This window comes from Podarcis cretensis, assembly GCF_951804945.1.
Source record: "Podarcis cretensis genome assembly, chromosome: 5".
In the NCBI taxonomy this organism is placed as follows: domain Eukaryota; kingdom Metazoa; phylum Chordata; class Lepidosauria; order Squamata; family Lacertidae; genus Podarcis; species Podarcis cretensis.
The window spans coordinates 46,697,980-46,725,697 of record NC_137174.1 but is presented as its reverse complement, the minus strand read 5'-3'; the positions used below and the strand labels follow the sequence as shown (position 1 = coordinate 46,725,697).

General features: G+C 39.3%; 1 protein-coding gene across 1 annotated transcript; it reads left to right on the top strand.

Moving 5' to 3' along the window:
• The first annotated feature begins 266 nt into the window (after positions 1–266).
• Positions 267–27,221, top strand: LOC307216409 (scavenger receptor cysteine-rich domain-containing group B protein-like). The gene is made up of 28 exons (XM_079976633.1): positions 267–356; positions 1,254–1,283; positions 2,000–2,020; positions 2,137–2,166; positions 4,980–5,291; positions 6,210–6,515; positions 7,795–7,824; positions 7,983–8,012; positions 10,645–10,674; positions 10,839–10,868; positions 11,029–11,067; positions 11,997–12,308; positions 12,835–12,858; positions 13,115–13,150; positions 14,497–14,520; positions 14,801–14,839; positions 15,406–15,717; positions 16,298–16,321; positions 16,579–16,614; positions 17,961–17,984; positions 18,265–18,303; positions 18,870–19,181; positions 19,708–19,731; positions 20,004–20,039; positions 20,743–20,921; positions 23,186–23,577; positions 24,843–25,114; positions 26,594–27,221. Exons 1-28 carry the CDS (start codon positions 293–295, stop codon positions 26,602–26,604), a joined length of 3,018 nt encoding a protein of 1,005 aa, XP_079832759.1. The 5' UTR covers positions 267–292; the 3' UTR covers positions 26,605–27,221.
• The last annotated feature ends 497 nt before the right edge of the window (positions 27,222–27,718 follow it).

Sequence of the window (27,718 nt, the reverse complement as noted above, 5' to 3'; positions counted from 1 at the left end):
GAATAATAAATAATAATGTATAAACAGTAGGTTCTTCCATATTAAGTCCAATTGCATTGCGACGTACAAGAACTTTCACCACATCAAAGGCCTTTTTTCATATCTCATGCCAAGGTCAATAATTTAGCTAATATTTGCATTGCATATGAGTTGACAGAAGTGATATCTTTTTGTTAAAACACTGACTGTCCTGCTATAACAAGATAAAGTATAAAATTCCATAGCACACCCTTTCACTTCTTAATCCTATATATACTGATGTTTAATCATCATAGAAGGCAATCTGGCAAAAATGAGTTCCTTCCTGATCTTTACTTGGCTGTTCCTGTTTAATGAAATATGTTTAAGTGCATCAGGTAATATGGCTTAAATTCTAAACATTCTTGCTTTTGCTCTTTCTTGTTCCTCTTCTCTATGCTGACCTTACAAATTGCTAGTTGATTATAGGAAGAATTTGGTGCAAAGGAACACATGAAGCTGACTTGAGTATTTATGACTCCTTCAAAACACATGATATTCTCAACAGAGGCATTGTCAGGGTTATCCTAAATTGGGCAAAATCCTGCCTGCTTCTGACATGATAATATCTTGATTATGTGCAGAAGATACTTGGGAGAGTATCCATGTGGACATATTTCTGATGATGAGGGACTATTAGATATAATGGTAGGGGGCACAGTCCCATACATGTCTACTATGACAAATAATGTATCACTTCCACATAAGGGTATATGTGAGGACAGTTGTATATATAAGAGCTCCTTTGAGCACACCATTGGGGATTTTGTTTTTTCAAATGCAGTATATTTTTTTGGTGGTGGGGGGATTTAATCCAGCTCACATTTAAAGTCGAACCTACTCAATTTGTCCTTATGTACTTCAATCCAGATTGTTGGGGGTTTTTTTGTGTAATATTGAACGAATTTTGTGTTTGGCATATTGTTGATTTTTGTCATTTTTAAATTTACTGCCATGCTGTGTTTCTTATATTTTTTGATGTTTTGAATGCTTGCTGTAACTTGTTTTAGGCACAGCTCATTATGGAGAAGCGGCATATAAACTCAAGCTTGTAAACTCAGTCAAGCAATATTCTAGGGCCAATTGTGCAAGGAAAATGCATATATTAGTGAAAGAGAATAAACATTAAAATGAGATGAATTTTCATGATTTTTTAAAAAAGAATAATAATTGCAAAATGATATGGTATTGTTGCTCTTAATTTTTGTTATTCCTGTATTCTTATCTTTTCATAGTATTAACCACAGAATTCCCGCAAACTACTGGTAAGGGACGCAGGTGGCGCTGTGGGTTAAAGCCTCAGCGCCTAGGGCTTGCCGATCGAAAGGTCGGCAGTTCGAATCCCTGCGGCGGGGTGCGCTCCCGCTGCTCGGTCCCAGTGCCTGCCAACCTAGCAGTTCGAAAGCATCTCCGGGTGCAAGTAGATAAATAGGGACCGCTTACCAGCGGGAAGGTAAACGGCGTTTCCGTGTGCGGCTCTGGCTCGCCAGAGCAGCGATGTCACGCTGGCCACGTGACCCGGAAGTGTCTCCGGACAGCGCTGGCCCCTGGCCTCTTAAGTGAGATGGGCGCACAACCCCAGAGTCTGTCAAGACTGGCCCGTACGGGCAGGGGTACCTTTACCTTTACCTTTACTGGTAAGGAAAATATGCTACTTATTTAAAATTCTGCTACATAATACATACTATGTATTAGATGACTTAGTATTAAAACAAAATTCACTGCTACAAAAGCTGGGATTTACAGTAATGTTGCTCTTAATTCTTGTTTTTCCTATATTCCTATCTTTTCATAATATTAACCACAGAATTCCCGCAAACTACTGGTAAGGAAAATCTGCTACTTCTTTAAAAATCTGCTACATAATACATACTATGTATTAGATGACTTAGTATTAAAACAAAATTCATTGCTACAAAAGCTGGGATTTTCAGTAATGTTGCTCTTAATTCTTGTTTTTCCTATCTTTTGCAATAAACAGCCCCAGAAGTGCAAACAACTGGTAAGGAAAATCTGCTACATATTTAAAAGCATCACTTCAAAACACCATTTTTATTTTAGTGACATTTTAATTTACTTCGCAATTTCTCTTACTCTGTTATTTTGTTCCCCTTCAAGAACTAACTTCAGAAGAGCCTACTCCAGCTGGTAAGGGGGCTTCTAATCTTCTTCATAATAAAGTGCTAAATCCTAGTCCTGAGTATGTACATGCAAATATCAAATAATAGGTTTCTCCTGGAGAGCATCTGAAAATGAGAAACCTGGAAATTAGGTGGTGTGTATGTTTTAAAGAACATGATCTGTTTGTGGCAGTCACAGTCACACTGCTTTATAGGCTATGCGCTGTACAGTTTTGATTAGCATTGATACCTCTGCATTGGTTAGTGCAGAGTCCTTTTCTGACCTAGACAAACAGGTTAAGTGTTCAAATTTGTAAAACAATTGAGGCACTTTGCTGGCATTAATTTGAAGCTGTTAACATGCTGAGGAAATTTTCCAGTTACTGTTAACATCCACAGTTCAATAAATGTCAAACCAACAGAGGTATGTCCTTGCTATAAACATTTATAAACACACTCTGTAAGAAGACTTGAGAGACAAGAGTAATGCTGAAAAGGTCATATTTATTCAAAATCTGCCAAACAATAACCAAATTATGTAACTGTGGGCAGATGGGTTGGAATTAATTTATATAAGGAAAGCATTACTCCACTCCACAGGGGCATGCAAACAACTGCATTCTGTGACTCTCTGGCCAGGAATTGGAATAAAATTCTTCCTCCTTGCTATGTGAGTCTTGGCACTGACTACTCAACATGCATACCTGGGGCCCACGGTCCAGTATTCACCAAGATTCACAGGCCAGGCCTAAAGGGCAGCCCAAGGGACTCTTGAAGTTGAAAGCTGCTGAGGAGACTCAAAATGCCCCTTCTCCCCATAATGCCTTAGAGTGCCTGCCAATGGAGTTTTAAAATTCCTTCTTACCTGCCCACACTAAATTCCAAACAGACCAAATAAGTACATACATTAGCAGCAAATCAAATAACCCTACAGGGTGGGTGAAAAAGGAGAGTTTCAAGGAGAAATCAGGTACTTACCCCCAAAATTATATTTAGCTCCCAGAAAGAGAGACTAGCAAAAAACACAACCCCACCCACACTGTAGATGGAGGGAGGGTGAGCACTGCAAAAGAGAAGAAGGAAGTGGAGGGGATGGCACAGGCTTAAATAGCAGCCTGATTATTCTGCTCCTATTGGGAACTCCTGCCTATATGATCCCCTAAATCTCATGTCTATGGGAGAGACCAATGTGTGTTTTCTTCTGAGAAGGAATGTGTGGCAAATTCATTCCCACTAAACAGCAAGGGGTGGCAATCTTTGACAAGCAAAGTTCACAGCACAAATACAAAAAGATACGATAGCATATTCCTTTGCCTTTCTTTCCGGTAACAAGAGTTCAAATCCCACAACATAGCTCTATAACCATAGTATCACATGAAATCAGACAGAATGAAAATTTGTTCCAAAGTTATTTATTTATTTATTAAATTTCTATATTGCCCTTCATCCGAGGTACACATGGAGGATTACAATATAAACCCACAAAAATACATAACATAGTAACAAACAACACAATACCTACACACACACACATTTTAAAGGCTATTGATTATTTAATTAGCCAAGGCCTGGGAAAAGAATAATATTTTGCCTGGCATCTAAAGATAGGTAATGAAGGTGCCAGGCAAGCACCTCTGGGGAGAGAATTTGACAAATGGGGAGCCATCACAGAAAAAGCCTGTTCTCATGTTGCCACTCTCCAGACCTCTTGTGGAGGAGCCACATGAAGAAGGGCCTTAGATGATGATCACAGACAAAAGTAAATGGATCTGGATAATTGTCTTGGTAGGTACTGAAATAATAGGTCCATTTGCATTGTGCTGTACAAGAACTTCCATCACAACCTATCAAAGGCCTTTTTCATGTCTCATGCCAAGGTAAATGAAGGACCACAGCAGTGTTTAATGACAACAATACTTCCTGCCAATATGTGCATTGCATTTGAATTGGCACAAGTGATTATTATCTTTTCATTACAAGAATTGAACAATACTCCATGTCTCGGTACCAGGAAATGGATTTTTAAAAAATTAGAATAACAAAGTGTACCATTACTATAAGCAATGCCTTGACAGCATAAATACCATTAGACAGTAGCCCTCTGTCCAACTATAATGAGATAAACTAAAAATATCAAATTGCATGGCACGCCCTGTCAAATTTCATTCCTATATATTCTGGTGCATGCTTAATCAACTTAGAAGGCAATCTGGCAAAAATGAGTTCCTTCCTGATCTTTACTTGGCTGTTCCTGTTTAATGAAATATGTTTAAGTGCATCAGGTAATATGGCTTAAATTCTGAACATTCTTGCTCTTGCTCTTTCTTGTTCCTCTTCTCTATGCTGACCTTACAAGTTGCTAGTTAATGATGGGAAGAATTTGGTGCAAAAGAACACATGAAGCTGACTTGAGTATTTAAGACTCCATCAAAACATAAAAACTATTCTCAATATAGATGTTGTTAGTTTCATCCTAAATTTGGGAAAATCTTACCTGCTTTTTAAAATTCTAATATATTGATGATGTGCAAGAATGAGCACACTCGTGGGTGCCTCCCTCTTTTTCTCATCCCAAGTGTGGCATTTTTGCTTATTACAATACAGCAGGTAACCTTGGAAGTCATACATTTCTTTTCCCTACAGCCAAATATCTTTGCTTTTTGATGGACTAGAATCTCAAAATCTTTGGGATTAAAATATAGGGGCCTAATGCAGTCAAATCTGTCTTATGGAATGAAATTTCCATGCAGTATTACTGAGTGCTCATTGTGTTGACCAGTTTTCCAATGTAGTGTTTCATTGTCTTGTTTATATAATATTTATTTTTTGCATATTCCAAAGAACATTCCTTGCGATTAGTTAATGGAAGAAACAGATGTGAAGGTCGCCTTGAAGTATATCATAATGGCAACTGGGGAACAGTCTGTGATGATATTTGGAACCTGAATCATGCACGTGTGGTCTGCAGAGAGCTTGGATGTGGACCAGCTCTGTCAGCACCAGGAAGTGCCCGTTTTGGTCCAGGCTCAGGCAACATCCTACTGGACGATGTACAGTGCACAGGAAGTGAATCTTCCCTACTTCAGTGTTCTCACAGAGGTTGGGGGACACACAACTGTGGTCATTCTGAAGATGCCAGTGTCATTTGCTCAGGTATTACTTAATAACTCTAGCTGTCCTTATGAAAGGAATTCAGTTTTGGAATCTGTCTGGATTTCTGTAAGGAAATGGGTGTTGCAAAACAACCCCCCCCCCCATCAAAATAGTACCTTTGAATTATTTAAAACAATCCAAAATGCAAAAATAGTCCCTAGTCTGCTGCATTGGCAAGATTCTCCCCATTCCAAGACATTTAATGCAATAGAAAAGCTCTTGGTAGCTGCCTTCACAAAGTCCAAAAAGTTATTGCACCCTGTCTTCTGCCTTGCCCTGGAATCTTCTGTGAATTGCGCTTGCCAAAGGGAGTTGAAACCCTCTGGGGTTCCAGTGGCACACTGCTGGCAGCACTAAGTGGTTTTTTAAAGAGTGTGTATGCTCTGTTTGTTGCTTTAACTTCCCACAAAGTTTCAGTGAGAACCAAGGCTTCTTGCACTCAAGTTCCAGGAATCAAAAAGCCTCTGCTCAGTTGGTCAGTAGAAGGAATGGGAAACAGAGAATTGCAGGTGTAGGATATTACCAGGCTACGTCCCTCAACTTCCTGGCTTTCCCGAAAAATTTGGGCGGGGGGAGGAAGTATTTAAAGCAGGGGTAGCTAAAATACAGCCTTCTAGGTGTTGTTAAACTACAGTTCCCATCATCCCTGGCTACTGACCATGCTGGCTGGGGCTCATAGGGGTTGGAGTCCAACAGTGTCGAGAGCTGCCAGTAAGTCATCTCTAATTCAAAGCAACTATCCCCAGTGCCATCTAACAGAACAATGTACAATATGCACTGTTAATGTCTATTGAGTCTTTATTTTCTTTCACTGTGCAATTGGGTTGATCTTAATGGTGGGAAAAGGAAATAATCAACATATTTTTGATTTGTTTGACAATAAGAAATACCTTTCTAAATATTTAAATATTTCCATAGCCTTGAGATTGGTTAATGGAGGCAACAGATGTGAAGGTCGCCTTGAGGTATATCATAATGGCAACTGGGGAACAGTCTGTGATGACATTTGGAATCTCAACCATGCACACGTCGTCTGCAGAGAGCTTGGATGTGGACCAGCTCAGTCAGCACCAGGAAATGCCCATTTTGGTCCAGGCTCAGGCAACATCCTCCTGGACAATGTGCAGTGCACAGGAAGCGAATCTTCCCTGCTTCAGTGTTCTCACAGAGGTTGGGGAACACATGACTGTGGTCATCATGAAGATGCCAGTGTCATTTGCTCAGGTACTCCTAGGCTGGGATAATATAGCTCACTAATACAACCAAGGGAATCGGGTGGGTCCTGAGAATACAAATCTCAGTCTGTGATTACAGCCACCTTGTAATGTGAAGTCAGTTGAGGGGGGTGCTTGCTTTGGCCTCTGCTTGTCTTCAAAGTGACATGTTCACTGTGAGAAGGCTATGGCTGAGTGGCACACCACATGTTTGCATGCAAAGGTCCCATGTTTGGTGCACAGCATCTCCAGGTGGTGCTGGGAGGGATTACATCTGAAGAACCAGGGAGCTGCTGCAGAAAGTGGCATTGGGTCTTTTCGCAAGGCTTTTTACTGTGGACTTGGTACTGCTCATGCATTCGAGTTTTGCACAGCATCCGCATGGCATAGTCTACATCAAAATGCAGCCACTCCCATATTATCTTCTCATTTAATCTGGATTGACTGGATCTTGGAGTGTTTAAATGTAGAAATAGGAAAAGTGTATTAAATGGGGGGAGGGAATGGAATGACATTTTGATGAGGAGATTGGAACTGATATAGTTGCCTCCCCAGTTTGGGGGCATGTTAGTGACTGGAAATGCATTGAATCCTTCAGGATGGAAACGCGTTGGATCCTCCCTAACATGGGTAAATGTTACAGATAGGTAGCCGTGTTGGTCTGCCATAGTCAAGACAAAATAAAAAAATTCCTTCCAGTAGCACCTTAAAGACCAACTAAGTTAGTTCTAGGTATGAGCTTTCGTGTGCATGCACACTTCTTCAGATACACTGAAGAAGTGTGTATCTGAAGAAGTGTGCATGCACACGAAAGCTCATACCTAGAACTAACTTAGTTGGTCTTTAAGGTGCTACTGGAAGGAATTTTTTTATTTTGTCATAGGTAAATGTGGTATAGATGGGAACTTTTTTCATCTTCGTCTGAAACCCTTTGCTCCATATTGATAGGACAAGATGCTTGGCACTGAGGAGGAGGCACTGATTGTCCTCTTCAAGGCTGGACAGCTCTTTCCACCCTTGGTGAGAAAGATCCAGTGCTTCCTATGGCCCCGGGGACACCATCCCAGGGACCATAGATACGATTGAAGGACATATTGTTTTTATATTCACTTAGTTTATTCCCTCCCCCCCTCATTTTCAACAATTCACCATTCATTTACAAGTAAATGCTGTATACTTGTAAGATCATTTGGTATTAAAACAAAATTCACTGCCAGTGCTACCTCCCCCCCCCCATGGGTTTAATTGTAATGCTGCTCTGAATCCTTTTTGTTTCTTTCTTTTCAAAGCATTAACCACAGAATTCCCGCAAACCAGCGGTAAGGAAAATCTGCTACTTCTTTAAAAATCTGCTACATAATACATACTATGTATTAGATGACTTAGTATTAAAACAAAATTCACTGCTACAAAAGCTGGGATTTACAGTAATGTTGCTCTTAATTCTTGTTTTTCCTATATTCCTATCTTTTCATAGTATTAACCACAGAATTCCCGCAAACTACCGGTAAGGAAAATCTGCTACTTCTTTAAAAATCTGCTACATAATACATACTATGTATTAGATGACTTAGTATTAAAACAAAATTCATTGCTACAAAAGCTGGGATTTTCAGTAATGTTGCTCTTAATTCTTGTTTTTCCTATCTTTTGCAATAAACAGCTCCAGAAGTGCAAACAACTGGTAAGGAAAATCTGCTACATATTTAAAAGCATCACTTCAAAACACCATTTTTATTTTAGTGACATTTTAATTTACTTCGCAATTTCTCTTACTCTGTTATTTTGTTCCCCTTCAAGAACTAACTTCAGAAGAGCCTACTCCAGCTGGTAAGGGGGCTTCTAATCTTCTTCATAATAAAGTGCTAAATCCTAGTCCTGAGTATGTACAACTGGTAAGGAAAATCTGCTACATATTTAAAAGCATCACTTCAAAACACTATTTTTATTTTAGTGACATTTTAATTTACTTCGCAATTTCTCTTACTCTGTTATTTTGTTCCCCTTCAAGAACTAACTTCAGAAGAGCCTACTCCAGCTGGTAAGGGGGCTTCTAATCTTCTTCATAATAAAGTGCTAAATCCTAGTCCTGAGTATGTACATGCAAATATCAAAGAATAGGTTTCTCCTGGAGAGAATCTGAAAATGAGAAACCTGGAAATTAGGTGGTATGTATGTTTTAAAGAACATGATCTGTTTGTGGCAGTCATTGACTGCCTCCATCAGGAGAATTATGCACAAATCTCCTCCAGAGATTTCCTTGACTTCCATTTTATTTTTATCCCATTGTTTATAACTCTGTTCCTCAAGTCTTGTCTTGAGACTAGCGTGGTTGCTTGTTGGTAGACAAGGAGATAATTATGGCTATAATCTTTACCTTGGTAGCTTTACCAAGGTAACCTGGATTCACTGGGCTTATGGGTCTAGTCCTTATTCCTCTACTGATGGCAGCTCATTGCTTGTGGTACATGGATCATTTGGCTGAAATGACTGTTTCGCAAGACAAGCAAACCTGATATTTCTGGTGGCTGAAGGAAAAAGAAGGACCACAAGAAACTCAGTCCTTATAAGCACCCGGGTCAAGGTGAAGATAGAGAATTGTTACCAGGACTGCTTTTTTTTGGGGGGGGGGGACTGAGATAATCAGTGTTTAATTGTATATTTACTAGGAATCCATGGATGCGGCAATACTTTCTCAAATCCATCTCAGTCATTTTCTGGCCCGTATTACAATGGTGATGGAAGCATCAGACAGTGTCTCTGGACAATCCATTCCTATGATTCTAGCCCTATAGTGCTAACTCTTGACTATTTGAAGTAAGTACTGATACTGCAAACTTTGGGATGGGATGGGACCCAGGAGCTCTTGCTTGAAATAAGATGGTTTTGTCCTCTTTTATCTTCACAGTTTAGACTGTACTCATGAATATGTTCATGTCTATGATGGAAATATTTATCAATCAGCACTACTTGGGAATATATGCAGTGGCTGGAGCTGGGTATTCACTTCCTATACAGGCACTATGACAGTTCTGCTCCACAGACAGTCCTATCGTGCAGGCTCTGGCTTTTTTGCCTATTACAGTACAGCAGGTAATCTTGGAACTCATACATTTCTTTTCCCTACAGCCAAATATCTTTGATTTTTGTTGGACACTTTTGGCATCTGAGATTTTGTTTTGGGAATAAAATATAGGGGCCTAATGCAGCCAAAGTCCTCCTAATGGAGCAAAATTTCGGAAGAGTTAGATCATTCACCCAACTCTCATGGGCCAGTGTGGGTTGGGAAAAGAGCTATTTATTAAAATAAAATAAAATAAAAGTACTGCCCATAAGATTTATGTTGTATATGCATCTGTATCACTAGGATCAAGTCAGTCTGTTGTGGACCCATTTTGTGTCTTTCCCATAAGATTTGTTATTTGGGCCCAAATCAGCTCTGTTAAATCAGAATTTCTGTTTTCCCCACATTGGCTATACTGCCCCACCCCTTCACAGAATTGCTTGGCGTTTGTAGGCTAATGAGCCCCTCAAGAGTGTTGTAAGCCTGCCAAATTGCAGGCAGATCCCTCCAGAGGGTTTTGTGCATTACAGCCACCTTGTAATGTGAAGTCAGTTGAGGGGGGTGCCTGCTGTGACCTCTGCTTGTCTTCAGAGTGCCATGTTCACTGTGGGAAGGCCATGGTTGAGTGGCACAGCACATGTTTGCATGCAAAGGTCTCAAGTTTTGTGCACAGCATCTCCTGGTGGTGCTGGGAGCGATTACATCTGAAGAACCAGGGAGCTGCTGCAGAAAGTGGCATTGGGTCTTTTCGCAAGGCTGTTTACTGTGGACTTGGTACTGCTCATGCATTCGAGTTTTGCACAGCATCCGCATGGCATAGTCTACATCAAAATGCAGCCACTCCCATATTATCTTCTCATTTAATCTGGATTGACTGGATCTTGGAGTGTTTAAATGTAGAAATAGGAAAAGTGTATTAAATGGGGGGGTGGGGAATACGGAATGACATTTTGATGAGGAAATTGGAACTGATATAGTTACCTCCCCAGTTTGGGGGCATGTTAAGTGACTGGAAACGCAAATGGGTTTAATTGTAATGCTGATCTGAATCCTTTTTGTTTGTTTCTTTTCAAAGCATTAACCACAGAATTCCCGCAAACTACCGGTAAGGAAACTCTGCTACATATTTCCTAATCTGCTACATAATACATAATATGTATTAGATGATTTAGTATTAAAACAAAATTCACAGCTACCAAGCTGGGATTTTCAGTAATGTTGCTCTTAATTCTTGTTTTTCCTATCTTTTGCAATAAACAGCTCCAGAAGCATTAACCACAGAATTCCCGCAATCTACTGGTAAGGAAAATCTGCTACTTCTTTAAAAATCTGCTACATAATACATACTATGTATTAGATGACTTAGTATCTAAGATGTCAACCTCATGCCTTCACTTTTAGATGGCCCAGAACTTAAATGCCAAAAGATCTAACTTTTGTCATGTGTTTGTTTCTGCAGAAGAAGCTCCTACAAGTGAAACAGCAGTTTCACCCAGAGGTAATTTCAGTGTTCGCCGTAAGATAGGCCTGTGAAAATTGGGGAGAATGAGCAAGAAAATTGGAGTCAAATCAAATGTTTAAAAGTTCCTTTAAGAAAGGAACCAGCTTAAGTTTAAGTTCAGCATGACCCAAAAGGAACTCGTTCCGGTTCACGTTGCTTCCTTTACAAAACACACGTCTTCGGTCCACTGCAGTTCACAGCTCCATTCAAGGTCATGGAAAGTATGCTTGGCAAGTTCAAGCAGAGAACTTTTTGTTTTGCCAGGAATAATGTAACATTAACTTTTCTTTTTGGGAGGGGAGTATATTTTGCAGAATTGCAAGGAATCCCCTAACATACAATGCATTTGTTTTTTCAAGGCAATATAGAACTGGGGAGATATGTTAAGTTTCATTAGTTATGAATGCAAAAGGCCTCCACAGCAACTACTCTCCTGAAGGAGTGTCTCCACCCCCATCGTTCTGCCCGGATGCTGAGGTCCAGCGCCGAGGGCCTTCTGGCGGTTCCCTCATTGCGAGAAGCAAAGCTACAGGGAACCAGGCAGAGGGCCTTCTCGGTAGTGGTGCCTGCCCTGTGGAACGCCCTCCCATCAGATGTCAAAGTGATAAATAACTACCTGACATTCAGAAGACATCTTAAGGCAGCCCTGTTCAGGGAAGTTTTTAATCTGTGATATTTTAGTGTATTTTTGGTTTCTATGGAAGCCGCCCAGAGTGGCTGGGGAAACCCAGCCAGATGGGCGGGGTACAAATAATAAATTATTATTATTATTATTATTATTATTATTATTATTATTATTGATGAGCTGCACAAAGTCAACATGTTGAAATCCTGATGCCAGTAGAGTCTGATGCTTAGGTTAGGGATGGGGAGAACCTGAGTTTACAAGTCTTGCCTATGTAAGAATGATATTTTATCGTTCTAAGATGCTCCCATGAGACTGGTCGGGGGGAACAACATGTGTGAAGGACGCGTGGAACTCTACTACAGAGGAAGCTGGGGGACAGTCTGTGATGATGGCTGGGACTTAAATGACGCACAGGTTGTCTGCAGAAAGCTTGGATGTGGATTGGCTTTGTCAGCACGAGGAAGTGCCCATTTTGGCCATGGCTCTGGCCAGATTCTCCTGGATGATGTAAACTGCAGAGGGAATGAACCTTCTCTGGAGCTGTGCTCCCATCGGGGCTGGGGAAGCCACGATTGTGGTCATCATGAAGACGCTGGTGTCATCTGCTCAGGTAACTTTCCGATCCTTTGTATTTAGTCTTCTAATATATTTCTAACAGTGGAGATCTCATTGCAGGAAGCCGAATGAATGGTGAAATGGTATAAAGTCTATTGGGTAAATTCCGTGGCCACACTTCTGCTTCCTATTGGCATTATTACCTATTTTTTTTATTAAAAAGCCTTAAAGGGGCATCTGTGCAATATTCTCCACTCCTCCCAAGATGGAGGTGCATTCTGTAGAAAGAGGCAAATAACTTGTTGTGGTGACATCCCTTCAGTTTCAACAGGAAAGAAGGCATGAGTGTCAGTTGCTCTGGTCAAGGAAAGATCCTATGTTGCCATGCGGATGGAAGGAGGCAGGATTCATTGCAGTGCCTTTATTCTTACAGAGAATCAGCACTGGAAATCTGTTCTGCTGGACTGTAACAAAATAGATGCAGAATATCTACCAGCAGATGTCACTATTTTATGTACATCAAGGGTCTTTTTCTTAATATTTATGCTGGCTGAATATTTTTATTATTTGTTTATCCACAGCTTCTGGACGACCTAATACAACAGGTACATTTTATTTCTTATTTGTCTGATTCTCTCAGCATTTGAGGGCACCTTTTTATTGATGCTCCTTCTTCCAAATCATGGCTTCCATTTTTATCTTTGTTTATAACCAAACCTAATGTTAAGCTTACCATGTATGATGAAAATATTGCCCTTCTCAGAATTGGTGGGGCAAATTCAACCTCATGCCTACACTTTTAGATTATGCAGAATTCAAATGTGTATATATCTCACTTTAGTCATGCTTTTGTTTCTGCAGCTCTTCCTACAAGTCCCACAGAAGTTATATCCAGAAGTAAGTTCAAAGTTCTCCATAAGATATACTTCTGAAAATCAGGGAGAATGAGTAAGAAACTTGGAATCAAATCAAAGCCTTGAAAGTTTGTTTTAAAAGGAACTAGTTCAGTTCAAGTTTACCTCTTTTAGCCGTTTAGTTCATGTTCAGTTCACGGTTCAGTTCTAGTACATCCCAAATATCCTTTCCAGTTTGTTATCAGCATTCAGAATGTTATAACTTGTTCCTGTATAATATCTACATAAGAAGACTTCAGTATAATCCTTATGTTTGGAAGCCAAAAGAATATATAGAATTAAAAAAAGACAAATAAAAGAATTAACCTAAAGATGAACTAAAAATCGCTGAATGTTCTACCCCAAAAATGAACTTAATCACATTCAGTTCAGCCTGCAATTATAGGAACTGCTTTCAGGTGTAGTTCAAAGATTTTTGAATTCTGTGAATTTCGTGAACTAGATCATTCCAAACACTGGGTCAAATGCAGTCTACCTAACTAGTCTGAATAAAATGTCTGACGCTTACGGAGTTGTAATTGTGTTTAAGATAAACCTTCTTTCACAGGTACAGCATGGACACAGGTAAGGAACTCACAGGCAACCCTTCTTCTGTACAAAGTGCCTCAGGAGGAGGGGATGTGCAAAGAGGAAGGGGTGGAAGGGAAAGGAAGGGAACACTTCAGCCTTCACAGCCCAATTGCTTTTCTTCTGAAATTTTCCACTCCTTTACGGTGTTCGAGACTCAGGGATACCTTTCAACAGTTGCTGTAAAACCAAGTGGATGGAAAAATCATCTAAAGGAGGGGAACAACTGGCAGAGGATAGTTTGAGCATTCTGCTCAGTTCTGTCCCTTCTCTGATGCAATTAAACACTCCTGAGAGCACTTTCTAAGAGAGATTGAGTCAGCAGGGGCTTTGGATGCAGCTTCTGCTTCCTATTGGCATTATTACATATATATTTTTTATTTAAAAGCCTTAAAGGAGAATCTGTGCAATATTCTCCACTCCTCCCAAGATGGAGGTGCATTCTATAGAAAGAGGCAAATAACTTGTTGTGGTGCCATCCCTCCAGTTTCAAGAGGAAAGCAAGGCATGGGCGTCAGTTGCTCTGGTCAAGGAAAGATCCTATGTTGCCATGCGGATGGAAGGAGGCAGGATTAATTACAGTGCCTTTATTCTTACAGAGAACCAGCACTGCGTGCGGTTATTCTAGGTATCTGTTCTGTTGGATTGTAACAAAATAGATGCAGAATATCAACCAGTAGATGTCACTATTTTATGTACATCAAGGGACTTTTTCTTAATATTTATGCTAGCTGAATATTTTTATTATTTGTTTATCCACAGCTTCCGTAGGACCTCATACACCAGGTACCTTTTATTTCTTATTTGCCTAATTCCTTCAACATTTAAGGAAAAGTTTTTTTAAGATGTAGATTCTTCCAGATCACAGCTTCCATTTTTATCTTTGGAAATGAACAACCTGCTGTGCTAAACAGGCTCATTGGACCATGTATGGTTTTAATACTGACCTGCTCGTCATTGGTTTGGCCCAAGTGACGGTACAGAAGTCAACCTCATGCCTACAGTTTTAGATGGTGCAGAATTTAAATGCCAAAAGATCTCACTTTTGTCATGTTTGTTTCTGCAGAAGACGTTCCTACAAATGAACCAACAGTTTCACCAAGAGGTAATTTCAGTGTTCGCCACAAGATAGGCCTGTGAAAATTGGGGAGAATGAGCAAGAACATTGGAGTCAAATCAAAGGCTTGAAAGTTCCTTTAAGAAAGGAACCAGCTTAAGTTTAAGTTCAGCATGACCCAAAAGGAACTCGTTCCAGTTCACGTTGCTTCCTTTACAAAACACACGTCTTCGGTCCACTGCAGTTCACAGCTCCATTCAAGGTCATGGAAAGTATGCTTGGCAAGTTCAAGCAGAGAACTTTTTGTTCTGACAGGAATAATGTAACATTAACATTTCTTTTTGGGAGGGGAGTATACTTTGCGCAATTGCAAGGAATCCCCTAACATACAACACATTTGTTTTTTTCAAGGCAATATAGAAGTGGGGAGATATGTTAAGTTTTATTAGTTATGAATGCAAAAGGCCTCCACAGCAACTACTCTCTTGATGAGCTGCACAAAGTCAACATGTTGAAATCCTGATGGCAGTAGAGTCTGATGCTTAGGTTAGGGATGGGGAGAACCTGAGTTTACAAGTCTTGCCTATGTAAGAATGATATTTTATCGTTCTAAGATGCTCCCATGAGACTGGTCGGGGGGAACAACATGTGTGAAGGACGCGTGGAACTCTACTACAGAGGAAGCTGGGGGACAGTCTGTGATGATGGCTGGGACTTAAATGACGCACAGGTTGTCTGCAGAAAGCTTGGATGTGGATTGGCTTTGTCAGCACCAGGAAGTGCCCATTTTGGCCATGGCTCTGGCCAGATTCTCCTGGATGATGTAAACTGCAGAGGGAATGAACCTTCTCTGGAGCTGTGCTCCCATCGGGGCTGGGGAAGCCACGATTGTGGTCATCATGAAGACGCTGGTGTCATCTGCTCAGGTAACTTTCCGATCCTTTGTATTTAGTCTTCTAATATATTTCTAACAGTGGAGATCTCATTGCAGGAAGCCGAATGAATGGTGAAATGGTATAAAGTCTATTGGGTAAATTCCGTGGCCACTCCTGAGAGCACTTTCTAAGAGAGATTGAATCAGCAGGGGCTTTGGATGCAGCTTCTGCTTCCTATTGGCATTATTACATATATATTTTTTATTTAAAAGCCTTAAAGGAGAATCTGTGCAATATTCTCCACTCCTCCCAAGATGGAGGTGCATTCTATAGAAAGAGGCAAATAACTTGTTGTGGTGACATCCCTCCAGTTTCAACAGGAAAGCAAGGCATGAGTGTCAGTTGCTCTGGTCAAGGAAAGATCCTATGTTGCCATGCGGATGGAAGGAGGCAGGATTCATTGCAGTGCCTTTATTCTTACAGAGAATCAGCACTGGAAATCTGTTCTGCTGCATTGTTACAAAATAGATGCAGAATATCTATCAGCAGATGTCACTATTTTATGTACATCAAGGGTCTTTTTCTTAATATTTATGCTGGCTGAATATTTTTATTATTTGTTTATCCACAGCTTCCGGACGACCTAATACAACAGGTACATTTTATTTCTTATTTGTTTGATTCTTTCAGCATTGGAGGGCACCTTTTTATTGATGCTCCTTCTTCTAAATCATGGCTTCCATTTTTATCTTTGTTTATAACCAAAGCCTAATGTTAAACTTACCATGTATGATGAAAATATTGCCCTTCTCAGAATTGGTGGGGCAAATTCAACCTCATGCCTACACTTTTAGATTATGCAGAATTCAAATGTGTATATATCTCACTTTAGTCATGCTTTTGTTTCTGCAGCTCTTCCTACAAGTCCCACAGAAGTTATATCCAGAAGTAAGTTCAAAGTTCTCCATAAGATATACTTCTGAAAATCAGGGAGAATGAGTAAGAAACTTGGAATCAAATCAAAGCCTTGAAAGTTTGTTTTAAAAGGAACTAGTTCAGTTCAAGTTTACCTCTTTTAGCCGTTTAGTTCATGTTCAGTTCACGGTTCAGTTCTAGTACATCCCAAATATCCTTTCCAGTTTGTTATCAGCATTCAGAATGTTATAACTTGTTCCTGTATAATATCTACATAAGAAGACTTCAGTATAATCCTTATGTTTGGAAGCCAAAAGAATATATAGAATTAAAAAAAGACAAATAAAAGAATTAACCTAAAGATGAACTTAAAATCGCTGAATGTTCTTCCCCAAAAATGAACTTAATCACATTCAGTTCAGCCTGCAATTATAGGAACTGCTTTCAGGTGTAGTTCAAAGATTTTTGAATTCTGTGAATTTCATGAACTAGATCATTCCAAACACTGGGTCAAATGCAGTCTACCTAACTAGTCTGAATAAAATGTCTGACGCTTACGGAGTTGTAATTGTGTTTAAGATAAACCTTCTTTCACAGGTACAGCATGGACACAGGTAAGGAACTCACAGGCAACCCTTCTTCTGTACAAAGTGCCTCAGGAGGAGGGGATGTGCAAAGAGGAAGGGGTGGAAGGGAAAGGAAGGGAACACTTCAGCCTTCACAGCCCAATTGCTTTTCTTCTGAAATTTTCCACTCCTTTACGGTGTTCGAGACTCAGGGATACCTTTCAACAGTTGCTGTAAAACCAAGTGGATGGAAAAATCATCTAAAGGAGGGGAACAACTGGCAGAGGATAGTTTGAGCATTCTGCTCAGTTCTGTCCCTTCTCTGATGCAATTAAACACTCCTGAGAGCACTTTCTAAGAGAGATTGAGTCAGCAGGGGCTTTGGATGCAGCTTCTGCTTCCTATTGGCATTATTACATATATATTTTTTATTTAAAAGCCTTAAAGGAGAATCTGTGCAATATTCTCCACTCCTCCCAAGATGGAGGTGCATTCTATAGAAAGAGGCAAATAACTTGTTGTGGTGCCATCCCTCCAGTTTCAAGAGGAAAGCAAGGCATGGGCGTCAGTTGCTCTGGTCAAGGAAAGATCCTATGTTGCCATGCGGATGGAAGGAGGCAGGATTAATTACAGTGCCTTTATTCTTACAGAGAACCAGCACTGCGTGCGGTTATTCTGGGTATCTGTTCTGTTGGATTGTAACAAAATAGATGCAGAATATCAACCAGTAGATGTCACCATTTTATGTACATCAAGGGACTTTTTCTTAATATTTATGCTAGCTGAATATTTTTATTATTTGTTTATCCACAGCTTCCGTAGGACCTCATACACCAGGTACCTTTTATTTCTTATTTGCCTAATTCCTTCAACATTTAAGGAAAAGTTTTTTTAAGATGTAGATTCTTCCAGATCACAGCTTCCATTTTTATCTTTGGAAATGAACAACCTGCTGTGCTAAACAGGCTCATTGGACCATGTATGGTTTTAATACTGACCTGCTCGTCATTGGTTTGGCCCAGGTGACGGTACAGAAGTCAACCTCATGCCTACAGTTTTAGATGGTGCAGAATTTAAATGCCAAAATATCTCACTTTTGTCATGTTTGTTTCTGCAGAAGACGTTCCTACAAATGAACCAACAGTTTCACCAAGAGGTAATTTCAGTGTTCGCCACAAGATAGGCCTGTGAAAATTGGGGAGAATGAGCAAGAACATTGGAGTCAAATCAAAGGCTTGAAAGTTCCTTTAAGAAAGGAACCAGCTTAAGTTTAAGTTCAGCATGACCCAAAAGGAACTCGTTCCAGTTCACGTTGCTTCCTTTACAAAACACACGTCTTCGGAACACTGCAGTTCACAGCTCCATTCAAGGTCATGGAAAGTATGCTTGGCAAGTTCAAGCAGAGAACTTTTTGTTCTGACAGGAATAATGTAACATTAACATTTCTTTTTGGGAGGGGAGTATACTTTGCGCAATTGCAAGGAATCCCCTAACATACAACACATTTGTTTTTTTCAAGGCAATATAGAAGTGGGGAGATATGTTAAGTTTTATTAGTTATGAATGCAAAAGGCCTCCACAGCAACTACTCTCTTGATGAGCTGCACAAAGTCAACATGTTGAAATCCTGATGGCAGTAGAGTCTGATGCTTAGGTTAGGGATGGGGAGAACCTGAGTTTACAAGTCTTGCCTATGTAAGAATGATATTTTATCGTTCTAAGATGCTCCCATGAGACTGGTCGGGGGGAACAACATGTGTGAAGGACGCGTGGAACTCTACTACAGAGGAAGCTGGGGGACAGTCTGTGATGATGGCTGGGACTTAAATGACGCACAGGTTGTCTGCAGAAAGCTTGGATGTGGATTGGCATTGTCAGCACCAGGAAGTGCCCATTTTGGCCATGGCTCTGGCCAGATTCTCCTGGATGATGTAAACTGCAGAGGGAATGAACCTTCTCTGGAGCTGTGCTCCCATCGGGGCGGGGGAAGCCACGATTGTGGTCATCATGAAGACGCTGGTGTCATCTGCTCAGGTAACTTTCCGATCCTTTGTATTTAGTCTTCTAATATATTTCTAACAGTGGAGATCTCATTGCAGGAAGCCGAATGAATGGTGAAATGGTATAAAGTCTATTGGGTAAATTCCGTGGCCACACTTCTGCTTCCTATTGGCATTATTACCTATTTTTTTATTAAAAAGCCTTAAAGGGGCATCTGTGCAATATTCTCCACTCCTCCCAAGATGGAGGTGCATTCTGTAGAAAGAGGCAAATAACTTGTTGTGGTGACATCCCTCCAGTTTCAACAGGAAAGCAAGGCATGAGTGTCAGTTGCTCTGGTCAAGGAAAGATCCTATGTTGCCATGCGGATGGAAGGAGGCAGGATTCATTGCAGTGCCTTTATTCTTACAGAGAATCAGCACTGGAAATCTGTTCTGCTGGAATGTAACAAAATAGATGCAGAATATCTACCAGCAGATGTCACTATTTTATGTACATCAAGGGTCTTTTTCTTAATATTTATGCTGGCTGAATATTTTTATTATTTGTTTATCCACAGGTTCCGGAGGACATCATACAACAGGTACATTTTATTTCTTATTTGTTTGATTCTTTCAGCATTGGAGGGCACCTTTTTATTGATGCTCCTTCTTCCAAATCATGGCTTCCATTTTTATCTTTGTTTATAAACAAAACCTAATGTTAAACTGACCATGTATAATGAAAATATTGCCCTTCTCAGAATTGGTGGGGCAAACGTGATGGCACAGAAGTCAACCTCATGCCTACACTTTTCGATTGTGCAGAATTTAAATGCGTATAGATTTCACTTTAGTCATGCTTTTGTTTCTGCAGCTCTTCCTACAAGTCCCACAGAAGTTAAAGCCAGAAGTAAGTTCAAAGTTCTCCATAAGATATACTCATTCGGGGAGAATGAGTAAGAACCTTGGAATAATAAAAAAAAGCCTTAAAACTTAATCACATTCAGTTCAGCCTGCAATTATAGGAACTGCTTTCAGCTGTAGTGCAAAGATTTTGATTTCTTTGAATTTCGTAAACTAGTTCATTCCAAGCACTGAGTCAAATGCAGTCTAGCTAACTAGTCTGAATAAAATGTCTGACGCTTACAGAGATGTAATTGTGTTTAAGATAAATCTTCTGTCACAGGTACAGTGTGGGCATAGGTAAGGAAGTCACAGGCAACTCTTCTTCTTTGCAAAGTGCCTCAGGAGGAGGTGATGTGCAAAGAGGATGGGGTGGAAGGGAAGGGAACCTTTCAACAGTGGCTGTGAAACCAAGTAGATGGGGAAATTATCTAAAGGAGAAGGAACAAGTGACAGAGGAAAGTTTGAGCATTCTGCTCAGTTTTGTCCCCTCTCTGATGCAATTAAACACTCCTGAGAGCACTTTCAAAGGGAGATTAAGTGCAGCTGCAAAATGGCATATTGGGGTTGGGGGGTTGGATTGAACTGGAACTCCATGCAAGACACTTGTGAGAAGAGGCTGGCCCCATGCAAAATTGAGCAATTACATTTAACAAAAGTGTGTTTGTGTTTTACACAATTCACTGCTGTTTCTATGTGCTATCGTTTAGCCCTTTCATGTTCTGGAGAATACATGGTTGCACGCATCAGCAAAGCGTATCTCCGGTTGCTGGGTTATAATGAATGGAGCCTGTACCTGAATTCTTCAGACTCTTTCTGCGCACCTCAGATTACACAGTACTATGTGGTCTTCAATATACCATTCAGTGGGTGTGGCACAATAAGACAGGTAAGAAAAAAAGCTTTAAAAACCAAATCTACACTCTGCCATTATCTGTTTTTTTTTAAATTCTTTTTTATTGAATTTCCTTTACAACCAACAAGAATATCAAAACCCATACATAGAGAGCGAAAAAATTAAAAAGGCACCAAAGATAAAGAAAAGACAAAACAAAAAAGACAGAAAAACAAAAACACATGACAAAAACCATTTCGAACATACAAGCTGACTTCCTTCCCTGCTGGATTCGGTTTTCTTAATTAAAAAACTCCGTTTTCTGCAGCTGGTATTGTTACTGGATTGTACATCGTAAGTTTTATAACAGACCTGCTATAGTTGTTAAGTTTCTATGATTTCCTTCTATATATGCCATAAATTTATTCCAGTCGCCAATAAACTTTGTATTTTTTTGGTTTCTAATTTTTTGTGTCATTTTTGCTAATTCAACATTTTTGCTAATTCAAATAATTTAGATTGCCACTCCCTCACCGTTGGAATATTTGTACTTTTCCAATTTTGTGCAATTAGTATTCTGGCCGCTGCTGTCGAATATTGAAACAAGGTTTTGTCTTCTTTTCTGATTTCATCCCCAATAATTCCTAATAGAAAGGCTTCTGGTCTTTTAGGAAAGGTGTATTTAAATATTTTTTTTAACTCATTATAAATTAAGTCCCAAAATTTCTTCACTTCCTCACACGTCCACCACATATGAAGGAAGTTACCCTCTTTTATTCTACATTTCCAGCAGGCCTTGTTTCCTGTTTTGTACATCTTTCCTAATTTTACTGGCGTTATATACCACCTATATATCATCTTTTCTAAATTTTCTCTAATTGCAACACTCGCCATAAATTTTATCCCATTATTCCATAATTTTGACCATTTTTCATATTCTATATTATATCCCAGGTCCATCGCCCATTTTATCATAACATCCTTAACTTCCTCATCTTTAGTGTCCCATTCCAATAATATGTCATACATTTTAGATAGTAACTTAATTTTGCTTTCAATTATTTCTATTTGAAATTTGGATTTCTTTTCATTTATTCCTACTTTTTTATCTTCCGTCCATCTTGCATTTATTTGATGATATTGTAGCCAGCCTGTTAGTTTTCCTTTCAGATCTTCATATGGTCTTAATATCCAGCCGCCTTCAGATCTTATCAGTAGGTCCTCGTAAGTCAATCTTTGCCCTTCCATATTTGTTTTTTTAATTATTAGGATATCTGTTGGTGACAACCACCACGGTGTTTTCCATTCTAGAATTTTTTTGTTTTTCTCCCAAACTTCATATAATGGTCCTCTAATAATATGGCTTGAAAACCCTTTGTGTACCTTTTCTTTGTTTGACCGTAAGTATCTATGTAAGCTTTGTAAACTTGCTGTTTTAAAGATGGGGAAAGTATTCTATCTTTTGGTCCAGCAAACACTAACATTAAGGGAACCTTTAGGAAATCCACACTGCTTCTTTTCTACCCTGCCATGAATCCAGATTCCTCCTCTTTCTTTTACTATGTTTAGAAGAAATATCAGAATTGACCTTGAGCCATGTGATCACTACTTAATGTTAGTCTTAACTGGGATTTGAGACTAGAATTCCAGATTAGTTTCGGAGCCTAGGATAAAGAGAAAATGCCAGCAATTTGCAATGCCATTTAAAGCAGACGGTATTGCAGGTAAATTCTGACATTTCTCTTAATCATAGAAAAAGCAGGAGTGGGGAATTTGCTCCAGAAAGAGAAAGTGATGTGAGGAGGAAAGAAGCATATGTTCCTGAAATTGTCTCCCAAATTTAGTAAGCCAGCTAATTCTGGCCCTTTGAATATTTTGCATTTTAAAAAGTATATATGTATAGTCCATTTTTTTTGTGTCTCCAATTTCTTCTCTTTTGAGCACAAAACTCATAGTTTAAAAGAAAGAAAAAAGAATTTAAAAACTCTTAAAGAAATCCAACACGTTGAAAGTCAGGTGTCATCTCAACATGAATTACCTTTAAAAAAAAGAAAAGAAGAAATGTTGTAATATTTTTGCCTGTTTCTACATATGTGTTTCTAGTCTCAGCTTCTTAAAGTATCTTACATTTCTTATTTTTCTCCTACCTTTTCCAAAAAAATTAAAATAAAATTTCTGAACATACAAGGTGACTTTCATAATTGTATGTCTGGAATGTCAGGACATTTTAAAGTGATTAAGTACAGAGGGTGTTTTATATATGGTGGTTACTGATTTATGCGTACTGTTGACATATCTCGTTTCCCCCTGTCCTTTAGCAGGCAAATAATGACACCATCATCTATTCCAACATAATCAAGACATCAGCTTCTGGTTATATCATTACAAGAAATAGTAACTTTCAGTTTCACGTCATGTGTGAAATGAACAAGACTGCTATTGTAGAGACAATTTTTGTTGCTCGTAATTCGACTGACATTACTGAACTAGGACATGGCAGTTACAATGTGACACTTGCCTTCTTTGATTCATGGTCTTTCAACTATCAAGTTCGCTCTTCTCCATACTTTGTGTCACTCAATCAAGCGCTCTACCTCCAAGCTACTCTCCACAGTTCTGATCCAAACTTAGTACTATTTCTAGATACGTGTGAAGCATCTCCAAACTCTGGTGACTTCACAACTCTGACCTATGACTTATGGAGGAGTGGGTGAGTATGTTTTAGATAAAAATGTTTAGATACAAACTTAGAAGAAACACTTGCCTTTTGGCTTATAAAGCAGCAGATTTAAGGCTAAACATGCACTCTTATTCACATTATGTAGAGTAAACCATACAGAGCTCAAATGGATCTTTGAGTAGGCACACATAGGAATGCACTTAAATGCTTATTTTTGTTATGGGCAAGAGGAGTTGCTATTCTCTCAAACTTGAACATTAGCACACATTTTAATTCTGACATAATACTTCTTAAGAAAATCTAGAAAGAACCCACTATGCTACCTACAAATATTTGCTACTGAATGGAATAATAAAGATGGATGTTTGCTGCTATTTTGTGTCATCATCCAAATTTTCTCATACAAATGCAAGGCAAAAGTATACTTTGAACTGGACTGAGCAAAGTGTTTTTTGTTGTTGTTGTTTTTTGCATACACATGATGTCCCTGCTAGATGTCTTTTTTGGTTGAGACTAACTTCCTAATTCTATGAAAGAAAATTAAACTATATCCATTTAGAACATTCAAAAATCTGTTCTGACTGACAGCCATAATCCCACTGTGGTCCTCCAGACACTGTACCACTTCCACTGCATTCTCCAACTGGGCTTGTGGAGTTGCCCCTACCCATTTAGAACATAAGAATATATGATAAGCCCTGCTGGATCAGACCAAAGGTCCATCTAGTCTAGTATCTTTTTCTCCAGTGGTCAACCAGATGCCTTTGAGAAGAGTGCACACAGGGCCTGATTGTCACAGCACTCTCTCCACGTGAGATTCCCTGCAACTCTCATTCAGAAACTTCACTGCCTTTAACAGTGGAGGTCAAAGGACAGCCATCAGTGCTCATAGTTACTGATAGCCCAAACCTCCATGAATTCGTTTAATCCCCATCCAAGTTGGTGGTCATCATCAGCATCTTGTGGGAGTGACTTCCAAAGTTTAACTATTAGCTGTGCTGTGTGAAGAAGCACTTTCCCTTGTCTTGATTTCCCCCCAACATTCATCTTCATTGGGTGGTCCTGAGTTCTAGTATCTTGAGAGACTGCTTTCATATACACTGAATTTGTCTTCTATTTTGCTTTCTGAAATCCACCTCCCACTTACTGAAGTTTCTTCCCATTCTTCCCCAACATGGTTCTTCATCTCCAGAGATAACATGCTTCAGAACTCCAGAAATGACTCCTATTAGTATTCTAAGTAAAGGATTCCTCTAAAGTCATTATCTAAACAAACCTGGTTCTTTTATTTTCAGATGTCCACGAGACTCTACCTTCAGATATCTGGGAAATCCAAGGAAAAATGAAGTTCGTTTCATGTTCAGCTCCTTTAAGTTTCTTAACTATCACAATGAAGTTTATTTGCGGTGCAAACTAGTAGTGTGTAAGGCATATGATTACTCATCCCGATGCTACCAAGGATGTTTAACTAGAAAGAAGAGGGATGCAGATGAACTTCAGGAGAAGGTTGATGTGGTTGTAGGACCAATCAAGCTTCAAAAAGAAGCTAAGGAAGACAAAAAGCAGGGTAACTTTTACTTATGATTCCTTTTCTTGTTACAGTGGTGATTCTAAAAATATATTCTGAAGTAGCACAAATTATACAATTTTTTGCTATTTTGCTAAACTGTATTTAAACCAATATTCCGATTTTGCTTGGCAAAAGCATAGTAACATCACACAATAAAACCTCATTCTACATGGCTTCCCCTGTTAAGGTCACGTTCCCTAATGGGCAACTTTCTTGGAGTTCTATGCCAGGAGTGACTAGAGAGTCAGATGCAAAAGTGGACAGTGAAGAATTTGACTCTTATATTTATGCAGTATGTTACATTACAGCCCCATAAAAGTCAGATGTTTCTATACAGATGCACAGACAGTAGTGGCCCATGTGACAACATAGGTTGCGCATCGCTGCTCTCCAGGTTCCAAATCCAGCATGCTGCTGGCACTTACCGGGGGGAGGGGGAGAGAAGGGGTGCGACAAGGTGCGAGGACCTTGGAGCTGTGACACTGTGCAGTGCAGCAGAGCCAATTTGACACTCTTGCTATTGTGTGCCTGCCCAGCACTGGAATCCCCATACCTTGCACTTCCAGGCAATCAATATGTATTGTTGCAGTTCAAGGACACAATACAGCCAGGCATCAACAGCAGAGAAGCATGCAGAGTAGAGTCCATGAAAGTTGTGACCTGGGAAGGCCCTAGATCTTTAAGAGGGCTGAAATTGGAAGTCTAAATCCTTTGGAAGAAGCTATAACATACTGGTCTATACAACTCTGGACTTTATTGATCTTCTGGATCCTTAGATTAATGTTTGTATGTGGTCCAAGATTTCATTTTAACTATTACCTCAGATGCAAATACAATGGGTGTGGGAAATATGTCTCCCAGTGTTATATTGTCCCTTAAATAATGGGGTCTAAATTCAGTTCAATTGAAGTAAACTAGATATTGCAAATTACAGCTCTTAAACATTCAGATAAGTTACATGCACCTTCATCAACTGATGACTTGCAGATTAGTAGTTGAAATGTATTGTTTTGAGAAAAATTATGTCTGAGATAATAGGTACAATGAGAACTCCATAGTTCCCTCTGAGAGAAGTGAATCACACCTGAGCAAGATCATTTTATCTTAAGGACATAGGAAGTTGTCATATTTAAAGTCAGTCAGTTGGTCAGTCTAGCTCAGAGTTCCTTAGAGCGACAGGCAGTCACATTTCAGGGTTTTAGATAGAGCTCTTCTCTAGCCCTACTGGGAGAAAGCAGAAACTGAACCTGGTACCTTCTTGCCTTCAAAGCAGTTGTTGTCATCCCATGATGAACATGCAGGGGCAAAGTTGTCCTTAAACTAGGTCTTTGAAGGACATTCCTTACAAAAATAACAGACATATATGTTGATAATTGTATAGAATGTTTTACTGGGATCATTTGGTGAAGGGCAGATCAGAAATCTGATGAATAATTGGATTAACAAGTTGTTCTAAACTATGTTTCTCATTTACAGAACTGGCTTAGAGTGCAAGTCTAGAAAAGGATAAAGATGGCATCCTACTTACTGTTACTACTGTACTTTTGGCAGCCATGTTCTCCATCTGGCTTTCTTATAAGCAGCAAACTGAAACCAACTGATTCCAATGCATCACCAATGTAAAAATTAAGCACACAAAAATGCTCTGTTTCTAGCCTGTATTTCTAAAAGTAATGTTTCTTCTAAGAAAGTGGTTTGTAATCCAACAAACCTACAGACAGACACATTTACATTTTAGCACAAGCAAGAACTCAGTTAAGTCCAAATATTGGGATTTAATATTCATACTGATCAAGAACATTAGTTATACCCAGCTGCTTTTACTTAATGTCATTGCGGAAAGGATCTCATTCTCCTGTTAATTCCCTCCCCTTCTATTGTCTATGGTTATATCATTTAAATCAAAGTCCCAGACCCTATGTATACCAGTTATGATAATAACCTTTCTACGCATAAACATTACAGTTGGAAACTTTATGTGTCAGATGTGAATAGTGACTATATTTTATGAAGGATTTGTCAGAGTCTTTAATGAAAATTTATGCCAAATTATATGAAATTTATTGTGCTTCCAACTACTTTCCAATAAAATCCCTGCAAGTTGCCAGTGTGCATTTTTCTTCATTGCCTCACAAGCAAACATAAATTTATTTGTATGGTTCAAAGGAAATACATGATTGGCATGTATTTTGCAATGCAGAATTTTGCAATGCAGTTCTCCAGTCCAGTAATGTGTGCACTAGCGTGAAGTTGGAAATGGCCTTGGGAAAATGTCCATATCAGGCAAAATTTCATCCACAAATGTGTACAGTAGGAGCAATTTGCACTAAAATGTTGGTGACTTTGTTGTTTTAAAAATTGCAAACTGGTATAGAAATGTAGTAAACTGAACTGAAGACTTGAAAAAAATAGGAAATTGTTATTATTATTAGTAGTAATAAAGCTCCCAACAGAATAACAGAATATAAAAACACGATAAAACTTCAAACATTACAAACTTCCCTAAACAGATGTCTTCTAAAGTCACCTAGTTGTTTATTTCCTTGACATCTGATGGGAGGGCATTCCACAGAGTGGGCGCCACTACCGAGAAGGCCCTCT

Bases quoted from the DNA above. Each gene is read 5' to 3' on its own strand.
- LOC307216409 (XM_079976633.1), top strand. From the start codon at position 293: ATGAGTTCCTTCCTGATCTTTACTTGGCTGTTCCTGTTTAATGAAATA. The intron at 11,068-11,996 runs GTAATTTCAGTG...TATCGTTCTAAG, and splicing joins AACAGCAGTTTCACCCAGAG to ATGCTCCCATGAGACTGGTC. The intron at 20,040-20,742 runs GTAAGTTCAAAG...GCTATCGTTTAG, and splicing joins CACAGAAGTTAAAGCCAGAA to CCCTTTCATGTTCTGGAGAA.